The following is a 25127-nucleotide window of genomic DNA, read 5'->3' on the forward strand; positions in this document are numbered from 1 at the left end:
GGGAAACCAGAGAGCTGCGTACAGCTGACCAACTTTCATAGCGTATTACAGGAAACCCAATGACCGCAATTAATCCCTGTTGCAAGTAATTGGTAATGCACTTGGGGTTACCTTTAGCATTACTTTGCATGTTATCAGGCAGACTCTTGCCCTCTCACCATAAGAAAATTACTTGGTCCATGGTCAAATTCAGTCCACCAATGCTCTGCCCTCGAGACGCTTGTCACCTTATCACGCGCGGTGATGGCACATCCCAATAATAATAATAAAAATAAAGTTGTTTCTCCAGGTTTTCTTTTTTCTTTTGTAAAACTACAGTTTCACAGAATGAACCAACAGGAAATTCCAACACGCAAATACGCATTACTGTGTCTGAGAACTACTCCGCTGTCGTACTTGTTGTCCGTGCTTCGAGGTTCCCTACTTCCCCATATTCTCTCATTTAGGAAACTGCCAATGCAGCACATTGAGAGTTAGAAAGTGTTTCGAAAACATTTCGATGGTAAATCAGTCAGCCATACGCATCATTGTGAAAAACTATAAACATGTTTACTAAAATTCCGTCCAGCATACAAAATGATTCAGTTCCTGTACACTAATTATGCCATCCCTCTTCCTCTGCCATGCTCTTGCATCTTTGCACCTTGCTTTCGAGGCCATCAGCTAATTCTGAAATAGAAGTGTGCCTTACGGATACCCTCACACAGCTTGGTTTGCGGTTACGTGCTACGACGTGCTGTAGCCACTGAAAAAGACACACTGATATCCACACGGCACAGGCATCGAGACAGCACACCAAATATTAAGACATTTTCGCCAACCACATATCCAGCAAGTACAGAAACTGCAAGAACTGTCTAGCACACACAAAAAAAAAACAGTAGCTGGCACAGGTGTCGCATTTCTTTATCTCTTTTTTTAAATTCCATGTTAGTGCTGTGTACAGATGTGGACAGATGGAGAGAGGACGGCAAGGAGGCGTGGGGGATATAGGGATAGTGCGTATCCTGTGAACTTCGAAAATTACAAATCCCTTGTGCCATAATGCCACACTTCTTTTTCCTTTCTTTTTTTAACTGAGACATTTTGCAACTACAGCGCTTCCCTTACTGACCTGAAATCACATTACTGAAATTCAATGATTCTCCAGCACCTGACAGAACAGTGTTACACGAAGTTCAAAATCTCAGAAACAGGTTCTGTTCAGTCTTTTTGCGAAGTGGTTCATTCCCCACATCCCCACCAGCAATGGGGTAGATTATTGCCTCTGGCGATGGAACTCCCCATTCATCATCTCAAAATAAGCTTGCTTGCTTGCTTGTTTGTTTGTTTGTTATGCTATCTCCATCAAGTTGCCCGCGTTTCAGTCACACTCAATGTGGCAAACAATCGCCGGATTTTTAACTACACTGGAGCAAGTATATGAAAGTATACAAATTTATGGTTTATGCACTAAATACCCAGGTGTCATACGGAACAGTAGGAAATAGAGTGGAAAGAGAGACGATGAGCAAACAGCAAGTTAGGAAGAGTACAGTAGAACCTCGTTGACTCCAACTCTGGTATCTCAAAATATCGGTTAAGTTGAAGCTTTTTATGTCGCAGAATAAAACTCCAATACTAGCCATGTTTTTGGGACAGAATTCAGGTATCTCGAAATTTGGTCAGCGAATATGAAAATAAGAATAATAATAATAATAAAAAAGACAGACAGACAGTCAGCCACACATTGCTGATTCTTGTAGCTGCCACCAGGCTTCGCTACGATCCTACGAGCGATCCTTGCATGGCTGCCCCCTGGGTTCTACAATGCAGCAGAGTTCGTGTACCTTCCTGTCATTTTACAGGGGGGGGGGGGGGGGAGATGACGGGTATTGCCCGGGGCAACGACGGCTGGGCAGACAGGTCCTGTGTACGTTTTGCAAGTATCGTTCTGTTTCTTTCGTTTTCACCAACGTGCCATGGGAGTGAGTGTCATCTTCCGTTACATTTCACTACCGGCTATCGGGAGCCTTCTAGACAGTGCGAGTGCATGAATCATTATGCAGATGGCGCAGCCCAAGCAGTGCAAAGCGTTGAAACTACGACAGAAGTGAACGCCAAGCGCACATTAATCGTGACTACTTTTGATCCAAAGTGATTTAGACCTTTTTTTAGACTTTAGACTTTTTAAGTGGTCATTTGGTGTAACTCAATTGCAAAAGTAAGTTTCTTAAAGATGTACAATTGCTACACTGAAAATTTTGGAGACTGTTTACCTTAAATTTCTCTCTTTTTTTGTATGTGTGTGTGACTTAAAAGCTTTCAAGGGTCTACTGTACTGCACACGAAAATGTGGATGTAGTGCCAATACTGATACCTGTTATTCTATCTAGTCAAGTTTAGCCTTTGAGGCTGGCCACAGCTTTCCTAGCTGCATCGTCCAGGTCTAGAGCAGACGTGATGGGAAGACCACTGTTTTTCAGAATGAACTTGGCTTCTTCAACATTAGTCCCTGTTTCGGAAGAGTGGAACACTCATCACATACAGCACAGCATCCTCACTTTGCTCTTTCCAATTCGTCGTGCATACGTGGTCACTGCTTGCGATCACACTATGCATCACAGAAGGATACATAGAGCCTGAAGTTTTCGGGAAATATTTTTTTCTAAATTCGGGGGGTAAAAATCGGGTAAATAAACATGCACACTAAATTCATGTGAATTCGGGTGAAAAAACTTCCAGCATGCTAAATTCGGGGTGAAATCGGGCTCAGTTACTCTACTAACTGTAGTGGTTTGGTAGAAATGGTGATGTAACTGAATTTTTCTGCCAAACAAGTAAATTAATGCATTCCTACAGACCTTCAATTCGGGGAAGAATCGGGTAAAACCCTAAAACTTCAGGCTCTAAGGATACATAATCTTTTATTACACTTACAATGTAATATATACATTAAAAAAAAACGGCATCTCACCTTCAAGACGTACAACTAATGGCACTTTGAGATTGATTGTCCTACAGGCATTGGTGATCCCATTGGCAATGGTGGCACAATTGACAATGCCACCAAAGATATTCACCAAAACAGCCTTTACCTAAAGAAACCGAAGGAACCAACGTGTGATGCAGAAAGCAAATTATGAGTCAGTTTCTGTAGCCTATATAAATGGAAATTCCAAGTTCGCATCTCTCTGAGGAACTGCTCGCGTCAAAACGCGATGTGTTCTACACTTACTTTCCTGGACGGTACCATCGATGAAAGCCATTTAAACTGATTACGCCTAAACAGTTATTCGCTGTGATATATGCAGTCTTAAGTCTCGCAGCAAGAGGCATACAGTACCATTCTACTGGTTGAAATGCTGCCATAAGAGTTTTGCGAGCTTTTTAGGAAATGTTATCAATGAACAGAACAAGTAGATAAAGTTTTCCCTACTTGGCATTGTTCTGGAAATTCCCTACTTATTGAGCCATTTATTTATTAGCACACATACCTGCGTAGGTTCACTATGAGTACACTAAAAAGCACATGAAAATGATTCACTAGAAAGGTATAGAATATGGAAAGGCATAATATTAGCATCGAAAGGACCTTTGCTATATTCATCAGCATTCAGTACCCAAATAACGGGCACAGGTTCCTCCTGAGGGGTACACAATATGTAGACTTTGTGGAATGTTAGTTCTTGGTTACAATTAATGGAAAGGTACTTTGTGTGTGTGTGTGTGTTTGTGTGTTTTTTCATACCAAACTGCTTATTGCATCGTCAGACCTGGTATCGTGACTGTCTGCATGACATGGTCATACCATGACCATGTGCTTGGAGAAATAGATGCAGTAACTATTGATCCAAGTTATTGTTGTTTTACTGCAGCATAATTTTTAATGAGAGAAAAACAAAAGTACATACATTAATAAATCAATAACTTCAACAGGCATCCGTTTGCCTCAATCAACACTGCAGTCAGCACAGCTGCATTTTCACGCATTTGAGAAAGAGAAAACAAAAAACAGTGATTTTTCACATACTGAACGAATGCTAGGGAACACACAGACAGAACGGACACAGGCCAAGCGTTCTGTTCGTGTGTTTGTTAGCGTTTGTTCAGTATGCTTGCTTTCAACCAACACGCTCTTTTTGTTTTGTGTTTACTTGATTTTTTTACTGGCCCAAGTACACAAAGTGTAAACTCAAAGTGGGAACTGAACACATGTCGCGGGCAAAGTATAAAGAGGGAATAAGAGATCGAAATGTCATCTAACCCTTGGGTCCTCTGTGAGAATCTTGAACGCCTGAGTAACTTGGTCTTCTTTAACGTTTCCTCCAACATCCAGGAAGTTAGCGGGGCTCCCACCGTGCAACTGAATTATGTCCATAGTAGCCATTGCAAGGCCAGCACCATTTACTGAAAATAAAATTGACTGACCATAAATGCCCACCCTCACAACTGCCCTTTATGACCGAGCGAAATATGCCAGTCGGAACTTTCTTCCTGGGTACCCCTCGTCAGATGGGAGGAGAAGTGTCTAGCCGACTTACCAAGGCAAGCTATGTTGCCGTCCATGCCGATGTAATTGAGGTGGTGCTTTGCAGCCAACACCTCCCTGGGGTCACTCTCTGCAACGTCTTCCTGCTCAAAGATCTGCTCCTGCCTGAACGCGGCGTTGTCGTCGAAGTTGATCTTGGCGTCGAAGCACACCACTGTCAGAAGGAAAAGTTTGTTCCACACAGCAAGAAACGGCCAGTAAACTTTAGACTAGGCGGTTATTTAGATAAACAGATTAGGCGGCACATATCGGGAGAGACTTAATATTGCAACAAACTGCTGAATAGCTCTCCCTTGTTAGTACCCAGAGCTGTCGACAGGTTAAAGCTACATTCCACTGCAAGTTACGCGCAGATCCAATATGGCCTCACATGTGCACCACAATGTGCTGATATCTGTTCTACACCGGTTCCCCAGTGGGAGAAAATGAACCAGCATGAAATGAACACTAACGGAAACAAAAATGAACGAAAACTGAAGGAACTTGGCAAACGGCAGTCCGCACGTGCACAGTTCCTGTGACTACCACGAGATGGCAGCACTAATGGGGGCGCCCGTTACTTGAATCGCATTTTTGTGTACGTGCAGCGTGCAATTTTAAGCAACTCCAAATTGCCAAGGAAGAAACGTTTACCTCGACCATCTGGTGTCTCCCCAAATGGATTCACCTCAACTTGTGTGGCATCTACTTTGATGAACAAATTGTACAGCTGCTTGATCTGCTCTGCTGCCTGAAAACAATGTACATAAGAAAGGAGTAAAAACAAATTGAATACTATATTCCGGATACGGTACATGGAAAAGCAACAGTTCCAAATAAGGTATTTGCACAAGAAAGGACAATACATTACTGACAGCACTGAAGTGGCAACTGAAATCAAGAGCAACCTGGAGGTAATTTGCAATCAATGCTACTGCATCAGTGAACAGTGAGGCCCCAAACATAGTGAAAGATGAAGTTAACATCAAGTCAAACATCAACTCGCTGGTCTACAAGCTCAGGGTCCGTGATTACTCAAAATTATGTGTTCATTGTTAAGGTGACACTCTTTGGTCTTCTCCAATCCCTTCTGAAAATAGCTCTGCTTGACTGCAACCTAACTGTACATGTATACAGGATGTTTCGGCATAACCATGTGAAAAAAAAAGAAAAAAGAAAGAAAATCACAAAAAGTATGGTATAGAAAATATGCGATTAATGAAATTTATCTGCGAGAGACTTTTGGCATGTACTATACAAGTTATTTTCACAAATTGTAATTAAAACAGATTTAATTGTTAACTGTTTAATTGTTGTTAACTTTTTCATTCTGAACGAAGCTTTCATGGTTGCGTATCAGAGTTCCAAAACAAAGTATATTAACTGCAAAATAACATTTTACAAGGTCAATATAATGCAATATATGCGCAATGCAGTGGCAGCTTAGAATCAAAGTTAGCTGCGTATACATGATTTTGCAATGTCCTTAAACAACGAGCGAGTCTCCAAAACCCCCAAATCGCATGAGTGCACACTCACATGTGCCTCGTGAACCCCAGACTAAGAGTCACTACCACACACTACATACACGTAAATAAATAAATATATATATATAAGATAAAAAACGAAAAAATTGAATATGTGAAATGGTGACACGATACCTGGTCTAGGAGAGCATCTTTAAAGCCAAGATTCTTTGCAATACTTCTCGCCTGCTCATCTGTAATTCCCTTCTTGATGTCAACTGGCTCCTGTCACAGACAACGCATGTAATAAGGTGACTGCATCAGTCCTCAAAAGAGCACTGCACATTCTTCCAGCAATGCTTGTTGTTTGGAAAACTTTTTCTCTGGTGCTACATGACTTCAGAATGTAGAGTGAATTCAACTGAGAGAGGCAAAACTCATTTGACACCAGAAATGAAACAGCAGAAGCAGCACATGATAACAGAAATGTAGACAGGGCTAGTTGGATTATGCCAGTTTACATTTTGTCAGGGGCTTCTGGTTTTCGGTTGTTGTTGTTTATTGTATTCATCCAAATCATACACAATTGACAAGGGGGTCCAGTAAGAGAGCTAGAGAAAGGGCTTCCCCACTACAGAGTATTGATAATAAACTGGTAATAAATACCAAAATGAATTACGCGTACAACAAAATGCCAAGACTTGCACAACAAACTACTAAAGGAAAAAGATTGGTATTTGTGTGACAGCAATTTTTATATGTGTTCAGTACCAATGAGTAATTGCTGTCAGCTGCTGTAAGAATGGACGAAAAACTGCAGTACCCATAGAAACAACACTTTAGGAATTGATGCAAAAACTTCTGCAAGAGGAAGAAACTAGACGTGATGTCAGGAACAGGGTATTGTCTCTGTTGGCGGGCTTTCAGGCACTCTTGAGAAGAATTCTCAACTGAGAACTTGAAAATTTTTTAGAATCTCTTCATGTTTCCTGTAAGTATCCTATGCATAAGGCCTTGTGTTTTAGGGTAATACCGGCTTTTACCCCCACGGTAGGCATCATCACCACTTAGGGTAAAACCCGAAAAGACCCAAAAATGAACATGGCAAACTCCCAATTCATCCACCACTACGGGCATTGGACATTCAGCACTGCTGTTCCATAGCTTGTGTTATTCTTTTTTTTTGCGATTTTTTTTTCCCACACGAGAATCTGCTTTTCCACTCAATATCACCCAATTTTACAACTCCTGATATAACGCGAGACTTTTACCCCCAGATTTTCAAAAGACATAAAACTAGGGGTGTGCGAATATTCGAATTCTCGAATCGAATCGAATATCAAACGCTCGAACTATTCGATTCGCGAATCGAATATCCAGTATTCGATTTTTCGAATATTCGACTATTCCACGAATATGAACGACACAACCCGAAAGTGGGCTTCACCTGATGCTTCCGTGTATGAGGTGAAACCTCCTTTACAAAATTGCCCTTGCTGCAGAACCAACACAGGCTGGACGGTGTTTAGTTTAAGATAACGTTATCCAAAGTTAGTTTTGTAGACATTTTATGTGGAAGGGGCGGCGCCCCTCCCACATGCAGTTTAGCAGTGCCTACGAGGGACTTTGATTTGATGTCTGTGAGGTTGCCTTTAAAAGGTTAGGACTCTCGAATAATGACTACAGCCCACGAACAAGAAGGGTGTCTTAAAGATGTCCTTTACATCTAAAATTTCAGTAGTGGAACTTCCTAGGACGAGTGCAAAGAAACTAAAGGGTGTTCATGGCAAAACTGAGGCAGGCTGCCAATTTGTTTGTTTCACAAATGGCCTATGGTTGTCTGAAACAATTACAGCCTCATCCGTATAACATGCTACTGCCTGACATAAAATTTTGAAATGAAGGTAACCACTCCAGTAAGTGTAGGCTCACCTGAAAAGCAGGAAGCACTCTCATGTAAAATTAAAGAGTAGGGGCTTTAAACAGAAGAATTGCATGTCTCTCTCGTGACAGTTAATGCCAGAAAAATTACACTAAAGCCATGGGCTACAAAATGGAAACTTTTAGTGCGAAAGTCACATATTGCAAATTTTGCACAAATATTCGATATTCGATTCGGTATTCGGAACTTTTCTCCCATTCGATTCAATATTCGATTCGAGTTGAAATATTCGGATTCGCACACCCCTACATAAAACCCTAAAACACACGGCCCCACTTATGCAACTTACAAAAAGTTGCGAGAATAAGTTTACCTTAAAGATAAGCTCGGGCGTCTTCTCTGCAACGTCCTCAATGTCAACGCCCCCTGCTGGACTGGCTACAATTACTGGGCCGTTGTGCGCCCTGTCCATGAGGATGGCCAAATAGGTCTCTCGAGCAATATCCATTGCTTCTGCAATCATGACCTACCGGAAGGAGAAGGAATTATCACACAAACTTATGAAGACGACACATTTTTCACAAAGCCAAAGTGGAATTGTAGTCTCAGTACTTGTAGTGGTCACTGTAATAACTCAACACCAGTCATGATGTAGACAAAGAAAGCGGCATAATTCTGCGACCGTGTGCTGCCAAGATGCTCGTTGGAAACATTCATTAGAGTGAAATTTTTGTAGTATAAACTTTTGGCTAAGTATTTTATTTCATTTATAACTATATATATTTCTATTATTTTTATCTCATTTACAGCTATTTTATTTATACCTATTTTATCTCACGTCTACTAAGGCTTGCTACAGACTATGTCGCGTTACTCTCAAACCAGTAGTCTCTGTGCGCTCCTAAGCCTCTTTTTCCAGCGACGACACAACAGGGGTGGACTGCCGAAATCTCTCTTCCCATTGGGGTGAATACTGGTGGCCGCCGTCTTTAATGAGTTCTAACGACGACAACGTAACATTCCATACAACTAGTCATCCGGTAAAAACATCAGAGTAGCGTATCAACGTTCGAAAGATCAAGGAAAAAGAAGATTGCTCGCTTCCGCGTGCGATATGCACAGTTATTCACGTGAGGAGTTCTGGCAGATGCGATATCTTTTCTACACCAGTTCCGGAGCGGTAGAAAATGAAGGGGCACGAAATGAACATGGACGGACACAAAAATGAACGAAAACACACACAGGAAAATGAAAGAGCTCGGCAAACGACAGTCCACACGTGCACAGTTTGTGCTACTACCATGGGGTGGCAGCACTCATGGCAGCGCCCATTCCTTGAATCGTGTTTTCGTGTATATGCTGTAGTTGTTGAATGGGCTTGTGTGAACCTGTGTTGATGGTCATCAAATTGACATTGCATTTCCCAAATGTGACATTTCTTTCCACGTTTCTGTCAGAATGGCGTCCGAACACCATACAAGTCCCTTTTCTGCACGCAACTATAGACCTGTTTCTGCGGGCCAGGTGGCGCAAGTGAGCAGCAATGTCAGCGCCACAAAATATGCAACGCGTGGTAGTTTAGCAGACGACGCGGCACTTTTTACTCACGTATTTTGGGCCATCGCATAATTTGAGCACCCCTAGTTCAGCACTAAAAATTGCGTGTTTGTCCATATTGTGCAGTCCAGTGTAATTTGCGCACCAGCCTTTTCGTGCGTGGATACTTGGCGCTCGTGTCTACGCTAACGTGGCGATCGCTGTCAGTGCTACCTAAGTTATCGTGGTGATTTCGTTTGATTTGCGCGCACTTTCGGGTGATGGTCCACTAACGTGATAGACGATACTCCAACAACAAAACATGGAAATCAACGCTGGACAAACACGCTATGACAAACCTTACAGCACAACATGAAAAAAAGTTGGTGAAGCTAGCGTGCTTTCGGTGCCAAGCACAACTAACAGTGTCTCGACGCATTTCGCCGGTATGTGAGCGGTAGCGGGCCGGCATTTAGCCTCTCAACCGTCAGCAGTTGCACTGTATTTGGGTGCTTCTTTTGCGCTTGCACAATGCAGTGATAACGTTAATATCGGCTCTACCGAGAGCCTATGTGACCGGAATATTAAAATATTGCGTCGGTTGAGTATCGTAATGAACGCTCCCACGCAATTTGTGCAACTCCAACTTTTGCTACTTTTTTGGGGAGAAAAAGTGCACAAAGTATGCAAGTACTAAATACGGTCCATGGTCTTGAGTTGTTTGCATTTGGCAACATGCACCACATTTTCTGTGGATTTCCTACAGGTTTCGTGGCTTTCCTTGGTGCCATACTGCTTGAAGCACCACGCAGAACCCGCTGACGAAACTACCTACTGTTTGGATCCGTGGCCACTTGGGCCCGAAATGGCGTTGTACAAATTTTGCTGCATCGGGCCTATTTTCGTGTTTATTTTTTTTTACTCCCCCACCAGCTCACCCTCCAAAAAATTGTAAAGTGAAACAAATATCTTAATTCATATGCCATATAACATGCTTGACATTAAACATTGGACATGAGCATGGTTTTTATCTATCGTGTGCCAGAGACCGAAGCACGCTGCCAAATATCCTTTTCCATAAGATGGATGTAACAATATGCAAATACTGAATCGGTGCAGGTTCCCTCAGAGCTGTATTCTCACACGTTCTCAGTACATCAGACCCGAGTTCATGCACTGAGTTACGTGAGCTTACACTGACAACACCGAACGTTCTCTGGATGTACGACTCGGATTCGTACGTCCGATGGATATCCGAGGGATGTCCATCGGACGTATGAACTCGTTAGGACATTATTGGTACATCCAGAGGACATTCTGTGTTGTTGGGGAAAGTCGAACAGTGCCTCGAAGTTCTTTCACAAGTTGCATTTCCTGTGAAGCATTTTTTGAGGCAGTTCCATCCTAAAGCACAAAAATATATTCCACACGTACACAAACAACATCAACAACAACAACAACAAAAAAGGAATTGTATAGAAAACAGTGCATCTGAATGCAAGAAAGGATATCCTCATTGGATGGTGGCATACCTTGTTTACCTTTACCCCATCCTTTGATGTTTGCTTTGTGACCAGATTGTGACCAAGCATCTGTTCCACATATTTTGCCACCTGGTCTGGACTGGAGTGCAGCAAAACAGATTATGATAATTATGATAAAGGCTGCATGCTCAGTGCTCCAAGTGATGTGACCTACTCTTTCGTAAGCTTTACTCCACCTCTCAAGCCACTGCTGAAAGTTCCTTTGCCTCGGCCCCCAGCCAAGATCTGCGCTTTGATAACAAACTCCTCGACATCTGTAAGGAGAACAGAAGTAATGTTACAACTATGAGATGTTGGGACATAGTGCAGCAAGCAATAAATCATTCATTGCTAAAGTAAGGGCACATAGATTATATAGAAATTAATGTAATGAACCTAATTGGCCCGAGAAGTAAGCATTAAATTACACAATGCTTACATGTTGGGCACATTAGGTTTTAGAATTGTCTTAGGTAAGGTGGCGCAACTGGTGTCATCCAAAAAGAAAAGAATATCTGGAGTTAGCAAAAATTGGCCAGCACCTGTATTATCCTAGGATTCTTCTGAAGGCCCTCTTTACAGCAAGAGTTCTGACTAGGGTACATACTTACTTAGGGACTTGGAAATTTCTTGGGCTTGTGACAAATTCTCTGCAACCTTGAATTTCTGTACTGTGACACCATTGTCTGCCATCAACTGCTTGCTCTGGTACTCATGGAGGTTCAACCATCTTGCCGAGATGTGTACCGCGGGAACCTACCGAGCGAATAAAAGAACGGATGACACTGGTCAAAATTTTCATTTGGACTGATATGATGAACGTAAAAATTGAAATGTTAGACACGTGCACCGAGCAGGAGAGTGTGAGTGGAAGCTGAGAGGACAACAAAGAATCAAAGAGACCAAGAGCTTGCCTTATATTTCGCTCACTGTCCCAATTGGAGTGAAAATCAACATCCCACCCATCTAGACAAAGTATAGTTTTTGCTATTTTCTTGGCGTTCTGACACTGTTGGTATTCATGTGGTGGATAACATTGATGACAGTGTCTGTGTCACTGTAAATCATGAAATAGTGTGAAACATGTGCTAACTGTTTCAAGCGACATTGCGTGGCTTTTATTCCCACTACTTTGGGCTTACCGTAGAAGTAAGCAGAACAAATAAAAATGAAATGGAACTGTGGCGATATGTGTACTTAAACAATCACAAAAAAGGAAAAAAACACCAGCAGACATATTTCACTGGCTATGTGCTTTCTCACTCAACCCAAGTAACTCTTATGTTGAGTGATGTTGTGCCATCATGTAACGTGAGACTGACTGCCCCTGGGTGGATGTTCGTCCAGTGTCAATGACCCTCAACAGAGCTGGCACAGCAATCAGAGCAGACGACAATGTTTTGATAGCAGTAAAGCTCATAAACACATTTCCCAATCAACTTAACATGTTGAGGAGGGCAGCGATAAAGACATAGTATGAATGCACAGAATATATGGAACGCTATTGAAAAGTTCCCAAGATTAGAATGTTCTGCCGAAAAAAATGCAGAATGTAGTGGAGCGTGTAATGCCGACATGTAATGGAACTGGTCCAGTAATTACTGTTGTCCAGGACAGGGACAGTCATTTACATTGTCAAGGGAAGAGCCGCCGATATTTCGAACAGAGACCGTCCTTTTTCTGGGTGCCCAGAAGAAGAACACGTGTGTTTTTGTGAAGCAGTGTTTGTGCTGCTTCACACGTGCAAACATGACTGACATCAAGAAGCAGAGAGTTTTGTGGATCAAACTTGGTTTCAAACTTGAAGAAACAGTGAAAGACAGACAGAAAATACTGAAATGAGCCTTTGGCGATGAGGCTATGGATCAGATTCAAACCTACAAGTGTTACGAGCATTGTGAAAATGCCAAAACATCCATTGAAAATGACAAATTGACACCTGCAGTCCAAATGCTGCGAGAGTTGGAGAAAAAATTTGTGAAGGTTGTCAGCAAACAATTCGCAATGCTTCCAGGGCTTTATGTTTTGTCACGCATGACTTGCTAGCCATTTTGTGGAAAGAATTCGGGATGTACCAGACCTCGTCAAAGTTCCTGCACTGCCTGTGGACGTCTAGAAGGAAGGAAGATCCCGTCCACACGAGCAGGGAACTCGACGCACAGTTAGAAAATGATGCTGATAATGACCAAGGCTTACCGTCACAGGTCATTAGCGGTAATGAAACGTTTGTCTTTGGGGCACGACACAGAAGCCAAGGAGCAATATTCTCCATGGAATTCACTATATTCACTGAGACACTTGGGTGATATCAAAGAAAAAAGAATGTATACATGCACATAGTTTAGTCGGGTGTTGGTGAAAAACAGGATTACCGATTTCCCTTAATTTGTATCATTGTAATTTGTGTTTGTATTTGTATTCAATCTAACCTGGCAAGGTGGACGAGGGTATGATAGGGTTTCAAGGAGGACATTATGGTTTCAAAGTGAGAATATGAACGGCTACTTTTTCGAAGACTGTCACTATATGCATGAGATGTTTTGACGTGGTGATGAAAGAACAGTACGAGCGCGAGGGCGTGAAGAGAACTTCGATTGCAGCCACGGTTTCAGCTATCAATCTGGAATTTTTTATTGTCCATCAGATGGCACGTAGACTTCGCACAAGGTCAAGAACGGGCAACACGAACCGCGACATTTCCGTGTTCAACGTGTGCTGTTAGATAAGGAATAGTAAAGGCTCTTCAACCTCCTCGTCGTAAAGTCATCGGTGTTATCGGTCAGGCTTCTCGGACAAGGACATCACCACATTCCGACAGACGGACAGACACGAACGCGAACAAGCGATGGTGTGAAACGGGCCACTAGATGTACGTTGTTGAACGCACGTAAACTGACTGAAAGCAATTTGCTGGTGCACTGACATTGATGTTATGTTGTGCATCATGAATTTACGAAGTACGCAAATTATACACCCAAAGATATCAGCCTAATTTCCTAATCTTCCCCATGCGTGGAGATTGCCCAGCAGCGAGACCGTCAGCAGAAGAGCATCTCAGTCTGTTGCTTTTCTGTGGCAAAGCCATCCTGAAACTCCGTTGAAGTGGAAGAAAACAGTACGTATGCTTCGTTCAAAAAAGGATGACGTGCCATACCTGTTTTGTAAACAAATGTCCCAGACGAAACGCACGTGTTAGACGCATTACTTCCATGTTTCCCACTCGTTCCCCTTCCGCATCCGAGTGCCGAGCCGACCTCCTCCGCGACCGGAGCGACTTGTCTGCGCTCGCCTAGTGGCAGGTGAATTTTTTTTTGCATAGGCGGGTATTTCGAATTCCTCTCAAAATCCACCACCTTTCCTTGTATTCCTGATAAAGCAGATCGGAACAAAGTATTACAAATAGAACGAAAATCACTTGGATAAGTTCTTGCACTGTGATGACGGCAAAAAATAAAAAACGGCTGCGGTGCATGCTCACCGCGGTGAAACTCATTTTGGCACAAATAAACCAAGTGCCTGACTAGGGCCAAAGACTTCTAAATCCTCAAATTGGTACACTTGGTACACTGCTGACTGAGGCGATCCCGTAGGGCAGTGGCGTAGCCTGGGGGGGATAAGGGAACCCCCCCCCCCCCCTCGCGAAATATTTTTTCTGGCTTCGACGAATCTGGGTGGGGTGGGGGGCTACCATTGCAGCACCTTTCTTTCTTTTTTATAAACATACCCCCCCCTCCCATATCTGCTGGCTTTTGGGGCTCTTTCGGCCTTTTTTGCCAGGTGCTTACGGGATGTTGAAAGGTTGAAAGCATGGTTGAAAGGGAGCTCTTTGGAGGGGGGAATTCCTGGAACATATGTTCTGCGGCATCCGTAAAGTTCAGTGCGGACCCCGTTCAATATGCTAAATTCCGCTGCTATCTTTGTTTTTAAGCTGTGGCGTCAAGCCGAAGTAGACGCAGTTTACAGTCTGACACCATCAGTCGCAATATCGCAATAAGGGAAATCGAAACCGAAACGTTCGCCCAATATGGCGCAGCTCATACGTTCGTGTTTTCGACCCCCGAGTGAAGTGCTTTAGCTTTAGCCTGAAGTTCTTCCGACGTTGCATCGGATCAGAGTCGCTTGACTGCATCCCAAATGTTATTTACGTTTTCTACATGTGTATCAACATCAAAGTGTGTACTTAGAACCAGGTATTCGTCGAAAATTTCCGCTCTGCTGCATGTATCATCGTTGAAGATGAGCACCAAACCATTCGTACTTGTTACCATGACTGGTATTGCCGAAGAGGCTTTAAATATACTTGGCGAAAGGTAATGCAGTGCCAAATTCCATCACATTGTTTTTAGAGCTCTGAATTGCTGCCCATACCCCATACTATGAAGACAGTGTCATCGTTCGAATCAGATGCCACGAAAGCGTCGTCGTAGTCATACTTGATAACCGTAGGGTTTCGTGGCTGTCGAATTTTCGCAGATGTACAGTAGAAGTCTGGCCAAAGAAAACGCCGATGTCGAGGCCGGATCTTATTCAACGAATTGCTGGAAAGGATGCTCTGTTCTGCTTCTTAACCGACAAGATTGATGCAGAACTACTAGGTGCTGCAGGTAAACTTCTTTATCATTTCGTGACCTATTACATCATAATCTGTAAGTCGCTCGTCGGTCAGAGAACTCGAGGGAGAATTTAGGAAGGAACATTTATATAGGCGACTTGTAAATAGGACGTTCGAAGCTCCAGGATCTAGGGAAGGTGTCCTGAGCGATGTCCTCAGCCCCTCTCATTTTCTGTCACCACCAAGTTCTTCAACTGAGCTTAGGTAGTGCATGCGGTTCAAGACCAGGCCCCCCTCAGAAAAAATGAACAAGATCCGCCCCATAACTGGATATAGATATACACCATTTATTCGCATAATTTGGCACTTTGCCAAACATGCTTTTGTTTACTGATTCTGCCTGTATGTATTGACCAAACGTGTGTGCCGTACAGCCGCTGGAAGCATTACATATTGTGAGACAGCACTCAGAATGTGTGAGAGTGCATTGATTGAATTGCAATGGTAATATATAAAACACATAATTTTTGTTATGTAATAAAAGTTATGTGTTTTACGTCACAAGCTAGGTAGCTATGATCACGGGCGATGTCTCATAGGTCTGCTCCGTATCCTTCTGCCATGTACTCAAGCAATCTTTTAGAGAAGAATAATCCTTGGCACAAATGTTCATGAAAGATTTATCTCCTTTCTCTACAGGATCACAGTTGAAGGTTATCGGAACAATGTCCGTGGGTTACGACCATATAGATATTGGAGAGTGCCATAAAAGGTGTGCCTGTTCATTTGTAACTGTGTTACTCTCTTTGTATTTGATTACAATTCTGCTTCTAGGGGCATTAAAGTAGGAAATACACCAAACGTTCTGACGGATGCTACGGCTGAACTTGGCATGGCACTGTTACTATCCACAACTCGAAGGTTATTTGAGGCCCACAATGAAGTGATGAGGTGAGTTATGTGTGTGGGATGATGCCAGCAAGCCGAACCAATATGGGAGAAATGGAAAAGAAAGTGGCAAACATGGTTGCATATAATGATCCAAGAATGATCCAGCGCTGTACTTAGCACATCTTTTGTTAGTTACTGACAGTTGGAGAAGCCCACTAATAGTGTAAAACCCTTTAATTTTGCTCGCTAAATTGTTTTTATGCTAATCAGGCAAGGGGTAAATACTCGTGGTCACTAAATTCAACAAATTCTAGATGCTAGAAATTTGCGGCTTAATTGGCTTACGTCATGGATTAATTGGATAAGCCCGAGGTTTCCCATACAAAGTGGCATTAAACAAGCTTATACTAAAGTTTGTGGTTTAATTGGCCTACTTCATGATAAACCCAAGATTGCCTGTAGCACATTTGATTTGTCCTATTACACAGGTTTATTTCAAAAATTCGTGAGGCTTGAGATTTTATAAAAGCGACATTACACAGGCTCATGCTAAAATTCATGGCTTAATTGGCCCTCTTTATGATAAGTCCAAGATTGGCCGTATCACATTTGATAAAAGTGACATTACACAAGCTTACACTAAAATTCATGGCTTAATTGGCCCGCTTCACGATAAGTCCAAGATTGACCGTATCACATTTGATAAAAGTGACATTACACAAGCTTACACTAAAATTCATGGCTTAATTGGCCCACTTCATGATAAGTCCAAGATTGACCATATTACATTTGATAAAAGTGACATTGCTCTAGCAGTCTAAATGCACAGCGGTAAACCCCACAACCAAGTGTGAAGTTAGAGTTTGCGATTCCAGTACAGTTTTTGATGTGTTACCAAATCTTGAATGAGTCATTTTCTGTGTGCGCTTAACATTTGTGGATTATTCCGTTTGCAAAATTCATGGAAATCAGGGGCTTACGAGTAATGAACATATTTCTTATGGAATGTGTGAACATCTCTCTTGTGAAAGATGAAAGTCACTGAAAAGGTTAGCCAGCTGTAGGACTCAAACCCACATCTTCTGGATTGCCGGTCCATGGCTCTACCAATTGAGCTAAGCTAACACGCCTATTCAGCGACTTCCAGGGTGCGTCATCTGAAGGGACAAACCAGCCTCAGAACATCAGTTCTTTCATGATCTCTCTTGTGTCTCACAAACAAGTGTTTTAGAGAGCACCTGTTGCGATGGCAATAAACATATACACTGGTGGTGTGGAAATTAGCTTTGCCGCTGCACAAGGAACTTTGCTACTGTACTGTAAAAGCCTCAAATTTTGCGTCTCAAATTTTTTGCGAATCAGGCACAGAGCACAATGTGAGCCACTAAATTTCACAAATTCGTCTGGATTCTTGATGGACAAAATGGACAAAAATGGATTCTGGACAAAAATTCTGGATTCTTGTGTCTTGATTGGCTTACTTTGTGATAAGCCTGAGGTTTACTGTACAGCATTTCATAAAAACAGCATTGTGTATTCTCAAGCTTTAAAGTAATTCATATGCTCAGCAGTACAACCGACAGTGAGCCATAGTTTTTGAAGTGTCCGATTTTTGTCAGATTTTACGAGATATTTTCACATGCCCCCAAAATCAGCGTATTCTTCAACCCACGAAATTCACAAAAACTAGGGACCTGCAAACATTAAGTGTTTCAGAGTAGAAAGTACATGGCAATTTGCTTTCTTAAGCCTGAAGGAACATCTCATCTTCGAACGTGTCTCTTTGCGGGTGCCGTGCGGAAGATTCTTTATTAGACGGTGCTGCTCTTCTAATACCCATGGGCATCCATTGTAGTTATTGAATAACTTATCTAACTATACTAGTTGAAAAGCACAGGTCAAACAGATGTGGATGAGGCAACTCGATGTAAAAACAGATATGTGAATAAAGATTTAATTTGGTTCCTTCTTCTTCTTTTTTTTTTGTACATCTCCTGAGCTAACACACGGTAGTGAGAAGCTACTAATTAAATACTGGTGACCTAAGTTTCAAGTGGGTCAAAGCAAAAAGCAGCACATTAGCATGTGAACCAAGTTACTAGTACGTGCAGCACGTTGATAGATCTAGGCATGTCAGCACGTCAGGAGGTGACACAAAGGATAAGGGAGATGCACTTGTAGAGACCCTAGATAAAATAATGGAACAAGTCCCTACATAAATTGCAACATTTGAATTGTACCCGTCTTCTGTCTCTATAGCGGTGGCTGGTCAAGAACACCGTGGAACCCGTCTTGGATGTGTGGTACAGAGATCAGAGGTTCTACAGTTGGAATTGTTGGCATGGGAAATGTAGGTTGGTTGCATTTCTAATACTTCAACGACTTTCGTTTGCGTTTATGGAAGAGCTTACATTCCGTGACTAATCATGTACTACGTGCTCATGTGCTTTATGTGTTTCTGATACACATAAGCGAAATTACATCTGCACAATGAAGGCAAATGGTACGAGACATTGTATTCACGGACTGAATTCATGGGCATGTACCAGAGCCCTTGTCTACCCACACCAGTACTCCCTTGTTTTTGAACATCGAGGCCACTGGTGATGTAAGGTGCACTTTGGACACACCTGTAGTAACAGGAGGTCCTTCTGTCAACAGTTTTGAGTCGTCAACGCTCTCTACTAGACAGGGCTCAAAAGAGAGTGTCAGGCTTCTAAAACTGTACTTGTACTGATTCGTCAAAACCTTGCTGACACAATCTGTTCGATGTTTGTATCTGTCCCTTCTATGTTGTTCCAGCCTCAGAACATCAGTTTATCTCTTGTACAATCTGTTCATTATTGAGTGTTCAACTTGCTGACACTGAGATAGTTTGTCCTTTTCAACTCCAGGGCTTGCACTTCATTTTTAGACAAATGTCTAAAAGTAAGCCATTCATGCTGTTTTGTAGCACTTAGTGAAACAGAAATATGAATGTATGTTATGCGGGTATTGTCCGGAGGCATGTTGTGCGTAAGACCTAGAAAATGTCGGAACACTTTTTGAACATTTTTTGGACTTTATATTTAGTCGTAATCCTGGACTTTTGCACTTACTTGAATGATGACATGGGCCCAGCATCACATTCTAGTTGTGAACTATGTCGTTCATACATCCAAAAACAACATGCACCTCTATTAAAGCTGTGACGAGTCAGCCGGCTAGAACGCAGTGCACTTTATTTGGTGTTGTGCATACTAAACCAGTAGTAATGTGCCATAGCTGTGAATTCCATGGTATTATTGAAGTCATATCTGGGAAAGCATCCACGCCACAGTAGAAAAAGATCTAAGTTGAGCGGAACAGTAGAGCATAGGTAGCCACTTTTCTAGAAATATGCATTCAACTTTGCAAATATTGGGCGTAATTTGGTATAACCCTAAAAGGTCAGGTCCTAATTATAGTCCACCTACATCATAATCCATCATTCAACATTGGCATCACACCCCTTCAACTTCAAAACCTATCATGGCTTCAACTTCAGCATCACATCATATTGTACCCACCACATCATGGAGAATGATCTGATGGTTAATAATGTATATGATAACCATCATGAGTGAATTTTCCAACCTATGCAGTAGAGCAAGAGCATATACCGATCCATGATAGCGAAACCCCCAGACAAGGCACAAGGAGGGACATACACCAGGTTATTGCACAGGCTGCGTTCCTAAGCCCAGCCCGGGCCTGCCCTTCTTTTGCTTTGCCCGCACAGTCTCGTCTGGATGTCTCCATATCTGGCCCACGCACGACCCAAGCCCGACCCAAGCCCGAACAGTTTCCAGTCTACCTGGCCCAGCCCAGCCTGGCCCAGTGGAGCGGACTGTAAAAGTTGACCATGGCTTGCAAAAAGTGGGGTTACGTAGGTTCAAGCCCGATCTAGGCCTGGCCATGTATGGACCCGAGCCCATTAATGTAACACCCGAGCCCAGTACAGGCTCGCAAAAAGAAGGCTTTACGGCCTGGCCCGGCCCATGGGCTGGGCTGGGCTAGGCTGGGTTTTTCAACTAAGCCCGAGCCCTTCCAGTGCTCTACCATACACACACAACATCTCAAGCACAAGCTGTGCTTGAGACGTTGTGTGTGCATGTCTCTCCTTTATCTCCCTCGTCTCATGGTGTTCTGCTATCACGGATCCTTATCACCAGTTCACTTGCTACTTCACCCTCTTACTGGCATATACCAAATTTGCTCGCGTAATTAATGCTCCCCCAACTTATGCTCTGAAATGTTGCCACTTATCTCCCCCGTACAAGGATATAATGCACCCTAACTTCAGTAACACCGCTAGCGCAACAGTGCGGTGGTGGCCACCATAACGCCAGTTTACCTTGTGGTATTAGTAGATTGCTCTGTCGTGCGACAGAGCAATCTGTTTATATTAAATATTATATATATATATATATATATTTATATGATCTGTTTATCTGTTTTTGGGTTTATATGATGCACTAATTATGCGGGCAAATCGGGTTTAGCGGTGGACTACAACAGTGCACATACTGTTCTGTCCTTATCTCATGCAGCAAATTCTATGTAGAAGGTCACCCAGCCGAGACGTGCATCTCCATCCCTCTAATAGCACTTCTGCTTCCATGCAGCACTCAGTTGAATTTCCCATATGCAAGGACACTCAACAGACATGTTGAAGGGACAACCCCACAATAGTAATGCAGGCAACATAAGCTCCTATATTGCGCATCTCTGTTCATGTCCCAACCCCATATGTTTGCAGGTTTTGCAATTACAGAACGGCTGAAACCCTTCAAGGTTGGTCGCTTCCTCTACTTCTCCAGACACCCAAAGCCACATGGTGCGTACGTACTGCCTTCCATGGAATATGCAGATGCCAAGTAGTAGTATAACGAAAGAGCCTGCTTCATCAACCTCTTGCCACTAGAATTAATGTGCTTTAAAGGGACTATGAAACGATTTTTTTCTTCGTTTCGTTCGAAAGAAGACATTTTTCTGAGTCTAGCACCGAAATTTTACTTTCGTCGCGCGAGCGGATTTCTCGGGAGCGAATTTAAACGGAGCGGCGAAGGGAGGACAGCTGGCGCCGCGCCGTGACGAGCTGCCGAGCGGAGGCACAACGGGTAACTTGACGCGACCACGGCCGGCTCAGCGACACGTCATCGTGACGTGTTGCCGAGCCGAGGAATCCCGCCAGGAGCATGCGCCGTAGGATCCCGCGTATGCGTTCATCGGGAGTGGAAATCTCCATGACAGCAGCTTTCGCGCGATCGGCAGATTTCGGCTGTGGCGGCAGCCACAGCGCGAGCTCGCGGCATTACTTGCCATTGTGCAACACCGGAGACGTAACGGGGAACCGAAGAGCGGTCCGTACAGTTACACCATCGGCAGGGAAATATGCGCGGGAGAGGAGGAACGCGGAAGAGACATTTCCAGCGCGCGCTCCTCGCAGAATGGAGCGATTTCGTCCGGAAAAATTTGTGGCATATTAGTTTCTCTGCGGGAAGAACAGTTTCCATCGAAAAAAAGTATGGGGGTTCGGGAAATTTCATAGTCCCTTTAATCCACTGTTTCTCATCATACATGTTCTGCGTGCAGTGTGCATATGACCGAGAAAGTGGAATTTAATTTTAAGAATATGTATTGGCAGGTGTCAAAACCTCCACCCCATGTTTAATTCCAGCAAATGTAGCCTCTCATTTTCTTGAGATAGAATGTTCCCATCCAACACCTAACTCGTAGCTGTCAAAACATCTGTGAGAGAAAAAATGGGGGGAACTGGTGTACCGAAGAGGGGAGCAAAGAAGGGGGGGGGGGGTGACATTTCGAGCGAAGGCTCTTCGGTACACCAGTTCCCCCCTTTTTTTTCTCTCTCTGTGTACGTGTACCTGGCAGCCCTTTTGGATTTTCGTTCCAAAACATCTGTGAAACTATGACAACTCAACAACTCATCTGATTGTAAGGCAGGAGTTGTGCTATGACAACTACACGACCACCCCGTGATAACCTACCTGTGATAACCTACCAGCCTCTATGTAGCTTGAACAAATTTTTCAGCCGATGCCGTGGGAGCCGAGTTCACATCTTTTGCTGCTCTGCTGCAGCAGTCAGACATCATCATTGTGACCTGCGCACTAAATCCAGACACACGTGGCCTATTCAACAAGTCTGCCTTTGCCCAAATGAAGAAGACTGCGATTTTGATCAATATAAGCAGGTAAGAGGTTGTGGTCTATTGGAGCTGCGAGCGGTTCTAGGCATGGGCATTCCGAGAAGGGGGGGTGGGGGGTTCTCAAGAGGGGCTGTGGAACCTGCCTGGAGCTTCAAGATCACCTGTGGGGACTGTGCACTCGCAGGTCGTCATGGGATATGCTCAGATGTCGTCATAGTGGTCTGAATCTTATCCACCGTATTCTGTGCATACCAGTGGTCTCGGTTCTCGTCATTCTATTATCTAGTTTCTGTTGGTTGCACACTTTGCTTCCCCTTGGAAGTTCTTTGCCCTCCCCCTGGAAAAAATCCTGGGGATGCCCATGGTTCGAGGCAGTGAAGGGCAGCACTTGAAGTACTCTGTACTTGGGTAGTACATAGAGTACTTTTTCTTGATGAAAGATGAAAGTCACTGAAAAGGCTAGCCAGTTGTAGGACTCGAACCCACATCTTCTGGATTGCCGGTCCAGGGCTCTACCAATTGGGCTAAGCTAACATGCCTTCTCAGTGACTTCCAGGGTGCGTCATCTGAAGGGACAAACCAGCCACTCTCTCTCACTCATCCTCCTTTCACTCTTACATTTTTGCACACTGAGGCTTTGTATGTATTTGTCCCTTCTATGCTGTTCCAGCCTCAGAACATCAGTTCTTTCATACTTCTTCTTCCTTGTCGTGTGAATGCGTTCAAGTAATTCTGCCGAATAATACTTCCTTCTTTACTTGAAATACATTTTGTTGTACTTTTGGTTGAAGTACTTGAAGTATCCTTCTGTGAGGGCCTTGTGTCCCAGCCGTCCCCCCCCCTCCCCACCCCCCTGCAGATTGATAGCTCTCTGCCTATGCCCAGCATACCACGGTCATGGGTAGTTTACTACAAAAATTAACTAGAATGTTACAGCTACAGTCAGCCTGCAAAAATAGTAACTGAGCTAGAGCTACAGCTACTCTTCTTGAAATTTAACTAGTTATAGTTACAGTTACCACATTAAAGTAAGTTAGTTAGCAGTGACATTTTGAGGGAAAAAAAGCAGAATAAATGTAACTCTCAAAACCTTTGTTGTAGTATTTACAGCAATAACATAGCTTTAGCTTATAGCTATACAGTGTCATAAGCAGATGATTTCCCATGGGCCTAATCAGCATGGTAGGGGTTAGTCCGGGCCATCCTGGCTGCATACGAGATGATAAAATTTGTGAAATTCCTGTTTGGGAAAAAAATAGCAGTGTACCTGAAGCCCCGATAAAGTGACCGGAACTGACACACGGAAAATATTGCTAACTTATTTATATTTTACAGTTACTTTAACCAAGAATGCTAAGTAGATACTTTTGTACAAAAGTAAGTAATTACTGTTACAAGTTCATTGTAAGTTAGTTACTACCGAGGACTAGTGTACCGTCCTATAGTCACTTGTGGCCAAACACCTGAAATCAACTGGCAGGCAACGGGGGAAGCGGTATTGGCAGTAAAATATAAGCAAAGTTTGAGTGACAAGGAAAGCACATGGTGAGCCAAGCTTGGTTTAGCTAAGTGCAGTAAGTTTCGTTTCAAACAGAATATAAGCAACCTCAATAAGAAGGAACAGGACTTGCAAATGTCTGTCAGATCAAACGGGATCCGTAACCTCACTACTGCAGTCCCATCACTGTACCAATCATTCGAAAGTGATTGCAGAACATCTGCACCATACATTTCATTCACACCAGCAACTGTGGCTCCTTGCATTTTACCTTTCCTTTTCCACTTCTTTTACATTTTTACTTTCTTTTCTTACTTTGCTTCTGTTTATCCCTTTTTACTTTTCTTTTTACCTTTTTTACATCACTTTTCTTTCTTCTTTTTTGCTTTTCACTTTTGAATTTTACGAAGTGAAAGAATGTTTCCCCCTTGCACTATTCCAGAGGAGCAGTAGTCGACCAGGATGCACTGTATGAAGCACTAGCGAAGAAGCAGATATGCGCGGCTGGTCTGGATGTCATGACCCCTGAGCCACTGCCACCTGACCATCCTCTTACCAAGCTATCAAACTGTGGTATGCATCCTTCCATCTTATTAAGAAAGAATGGGAAGCATTGCCAGATGATGATGGTGTTTGCAAATCTATTCTAGTTTTGTTGCCTCATATTGGAAGTGCAACGGAAAGGACCAGAAGAGACATGGCTCTCCTTACTGCAAGAAACATAGTGTTTGGGCTTGATGGAAAGCCACTACCATCTGCAGTCTGCTGAAGAATGTAAAGTTGAATAAAATTTAGCCGGGTGTAACATTGGACTTCTAAAGGACTGCAGGAGGTGTGCTACTGGACCGTTCTCACTGTAGAAGGTAGCACTGGATCAACTCTTCCTATGTAAAAATTGTGGCTGTGGAAGCTGCTTTTCTTTCTTTCGCCTTTTTCTGCAAAATTATAGCACTATATATCAATGTGCATGCTGCATGGAAGTGAGCTTCACAGCACGTTCCTTTCCTTTGGGCTCTGACCTAGAAGGCAGCCATTGTCCAAAGCTTGCATTGCACGCCAAGTATTTTAAACTTTCAAGG

The 25127-nt window shown here is 43.1% G+C and overlaps 2 protein-coding genes across 3 annotated transcripts; one reads left to right on the forward strand and one right to left on the reverse strand.

Moving 5' to 3' along the window:
• Nucleotides 1-527: 527 nt before the first annotated feature.
• Nucleotides 528-14196, reverse strand: LOC135400323 (succinate--CoA ligase [GDP-forming] subunit beta, mitochondrial-like). Of its 2 annotated transcripts, none has more exons than XM_064632155.1 (12): nucleotides 14072-14196; nucleotides 11529-11673; nucleotides 11093-11192; nucleotides 10927-11017; nucleotides 8232-8384; nucleotides 6172-6261; nucleotides 5165-5261; nucleotides 4524-4685; nucleotides 4247-4389; nucleotides 2957-3077; nucleotides 2360-2494; nucleotides 528-669 (listed from the first exon to the last, which is right to left on the reverse strand). In XM_064632155.1, the coding sequence occupies exons 1-11, from the start codon at nucleotides 14126-14128 to the stop codon at nucleotides 2382-2384; spliced, it is 1272 nt and encodes a 423-aa protein (XP_064488225.1). In that variant the 5' UTR covers nucleotides 14129-14196; the 3' UTR covers nucleotides 528-669; nucleotides 2360-2381. The 2 variants fall into 2 exon arrangements, with proteins under 2 accessions (XP_064488225.1, XP_064488226.1); XM_064632156.1 differs by having other exon boundaries at nucleotides 658-745.
• Nucleotides 14197-14928: 732 nt separating this feature from the next.
• LOC135400324 (glyoxylate reductase/hydroxypyruvate reductase-like) lies at nucleotides 14929-24853 on the forward strand. The gene is made up of 9 exons (XM_064632157.1): nucleotides 14929-15227; nucleotides 15391-15521; nucleotides 16169-16241; nucleotides 16304-16420; nucleotides 18620-18714; nucleotides 21141-21218; nucleotides 22436-22595; nucleotides 24491-24621; nucleotides 24699-24853. Exons 1-9 carry the CDS (start codon nucleotides 15052-15054, stop codon nucleotides 24815-24817), a joined length of 1080 nt encoding a protein of 359 aa, XP_064488227.1. The 5' UTR covers nucleotides 14929-15051; the 3' UTR covers nucleotides 24818-24853.
• The last annotated feature ends 274 nt before the right edge of the window (nucleotides 24854-25127 follow it).

Source organism: Ornithodoros turicata, chromosome 7 (assembly GCF_037126465.1).
Source record: "Ornithodoros turicata isolate Travis chromosome 7, ASM3712646v1, whole genome shotgun sequence".
Lineage (NCBI taxonomy): Eukaryota > Metazoa > Arthropoda > Arachnida > Ixodida > Argasidae > Ornithodoros > Ornithodoros turicata.

Bases quoted from the DNA above. Each gene is read 5' to 3' on its own strand.
- LOC135400323 (XM_064632155.1), bottom strand. From the start codon at position 14,128: ATGGAAGTAATGCGTCTAACACGTGCGTTTCGTCTGGGACATTTGTTT. The intron at 11,674-14,071 runs GTATGGCACGTC...TTCGCTCGGTAG, and splicing joins GACATTTGTTTACAAAACAG to GTTCCCGCGGTACACATCTC. The intron at 3,078-4,246 runs GTTAGATGACAT...CGGTTTCTTTAG, and splicing joins TTCTCACAGAGGACCCAAGG to GTAAAGGCTGTTTTGGTGAA.
- LOC135400324 (XM_064632157.1), top strand. From the start codon at position 15,052: ATGTTATTTACGTTTTCTACATGTGTATCAACATCAAAGTGTGTACTT. The intron at 22,596-24,490 runs GTAAGAGGTTGT...GCACTATTCCAG, and splicing joins ATTTTGATCAATATAAGCAG to AGGAGCAGTAGTCGACCAGG. The intron at 24,622-24,698 runs GTATGCATCCTT...AATCTATTCTAG, and splicing joins TACCAAGCTATCAAACTGTG to TTTTGTTGCCTCATATTGGA.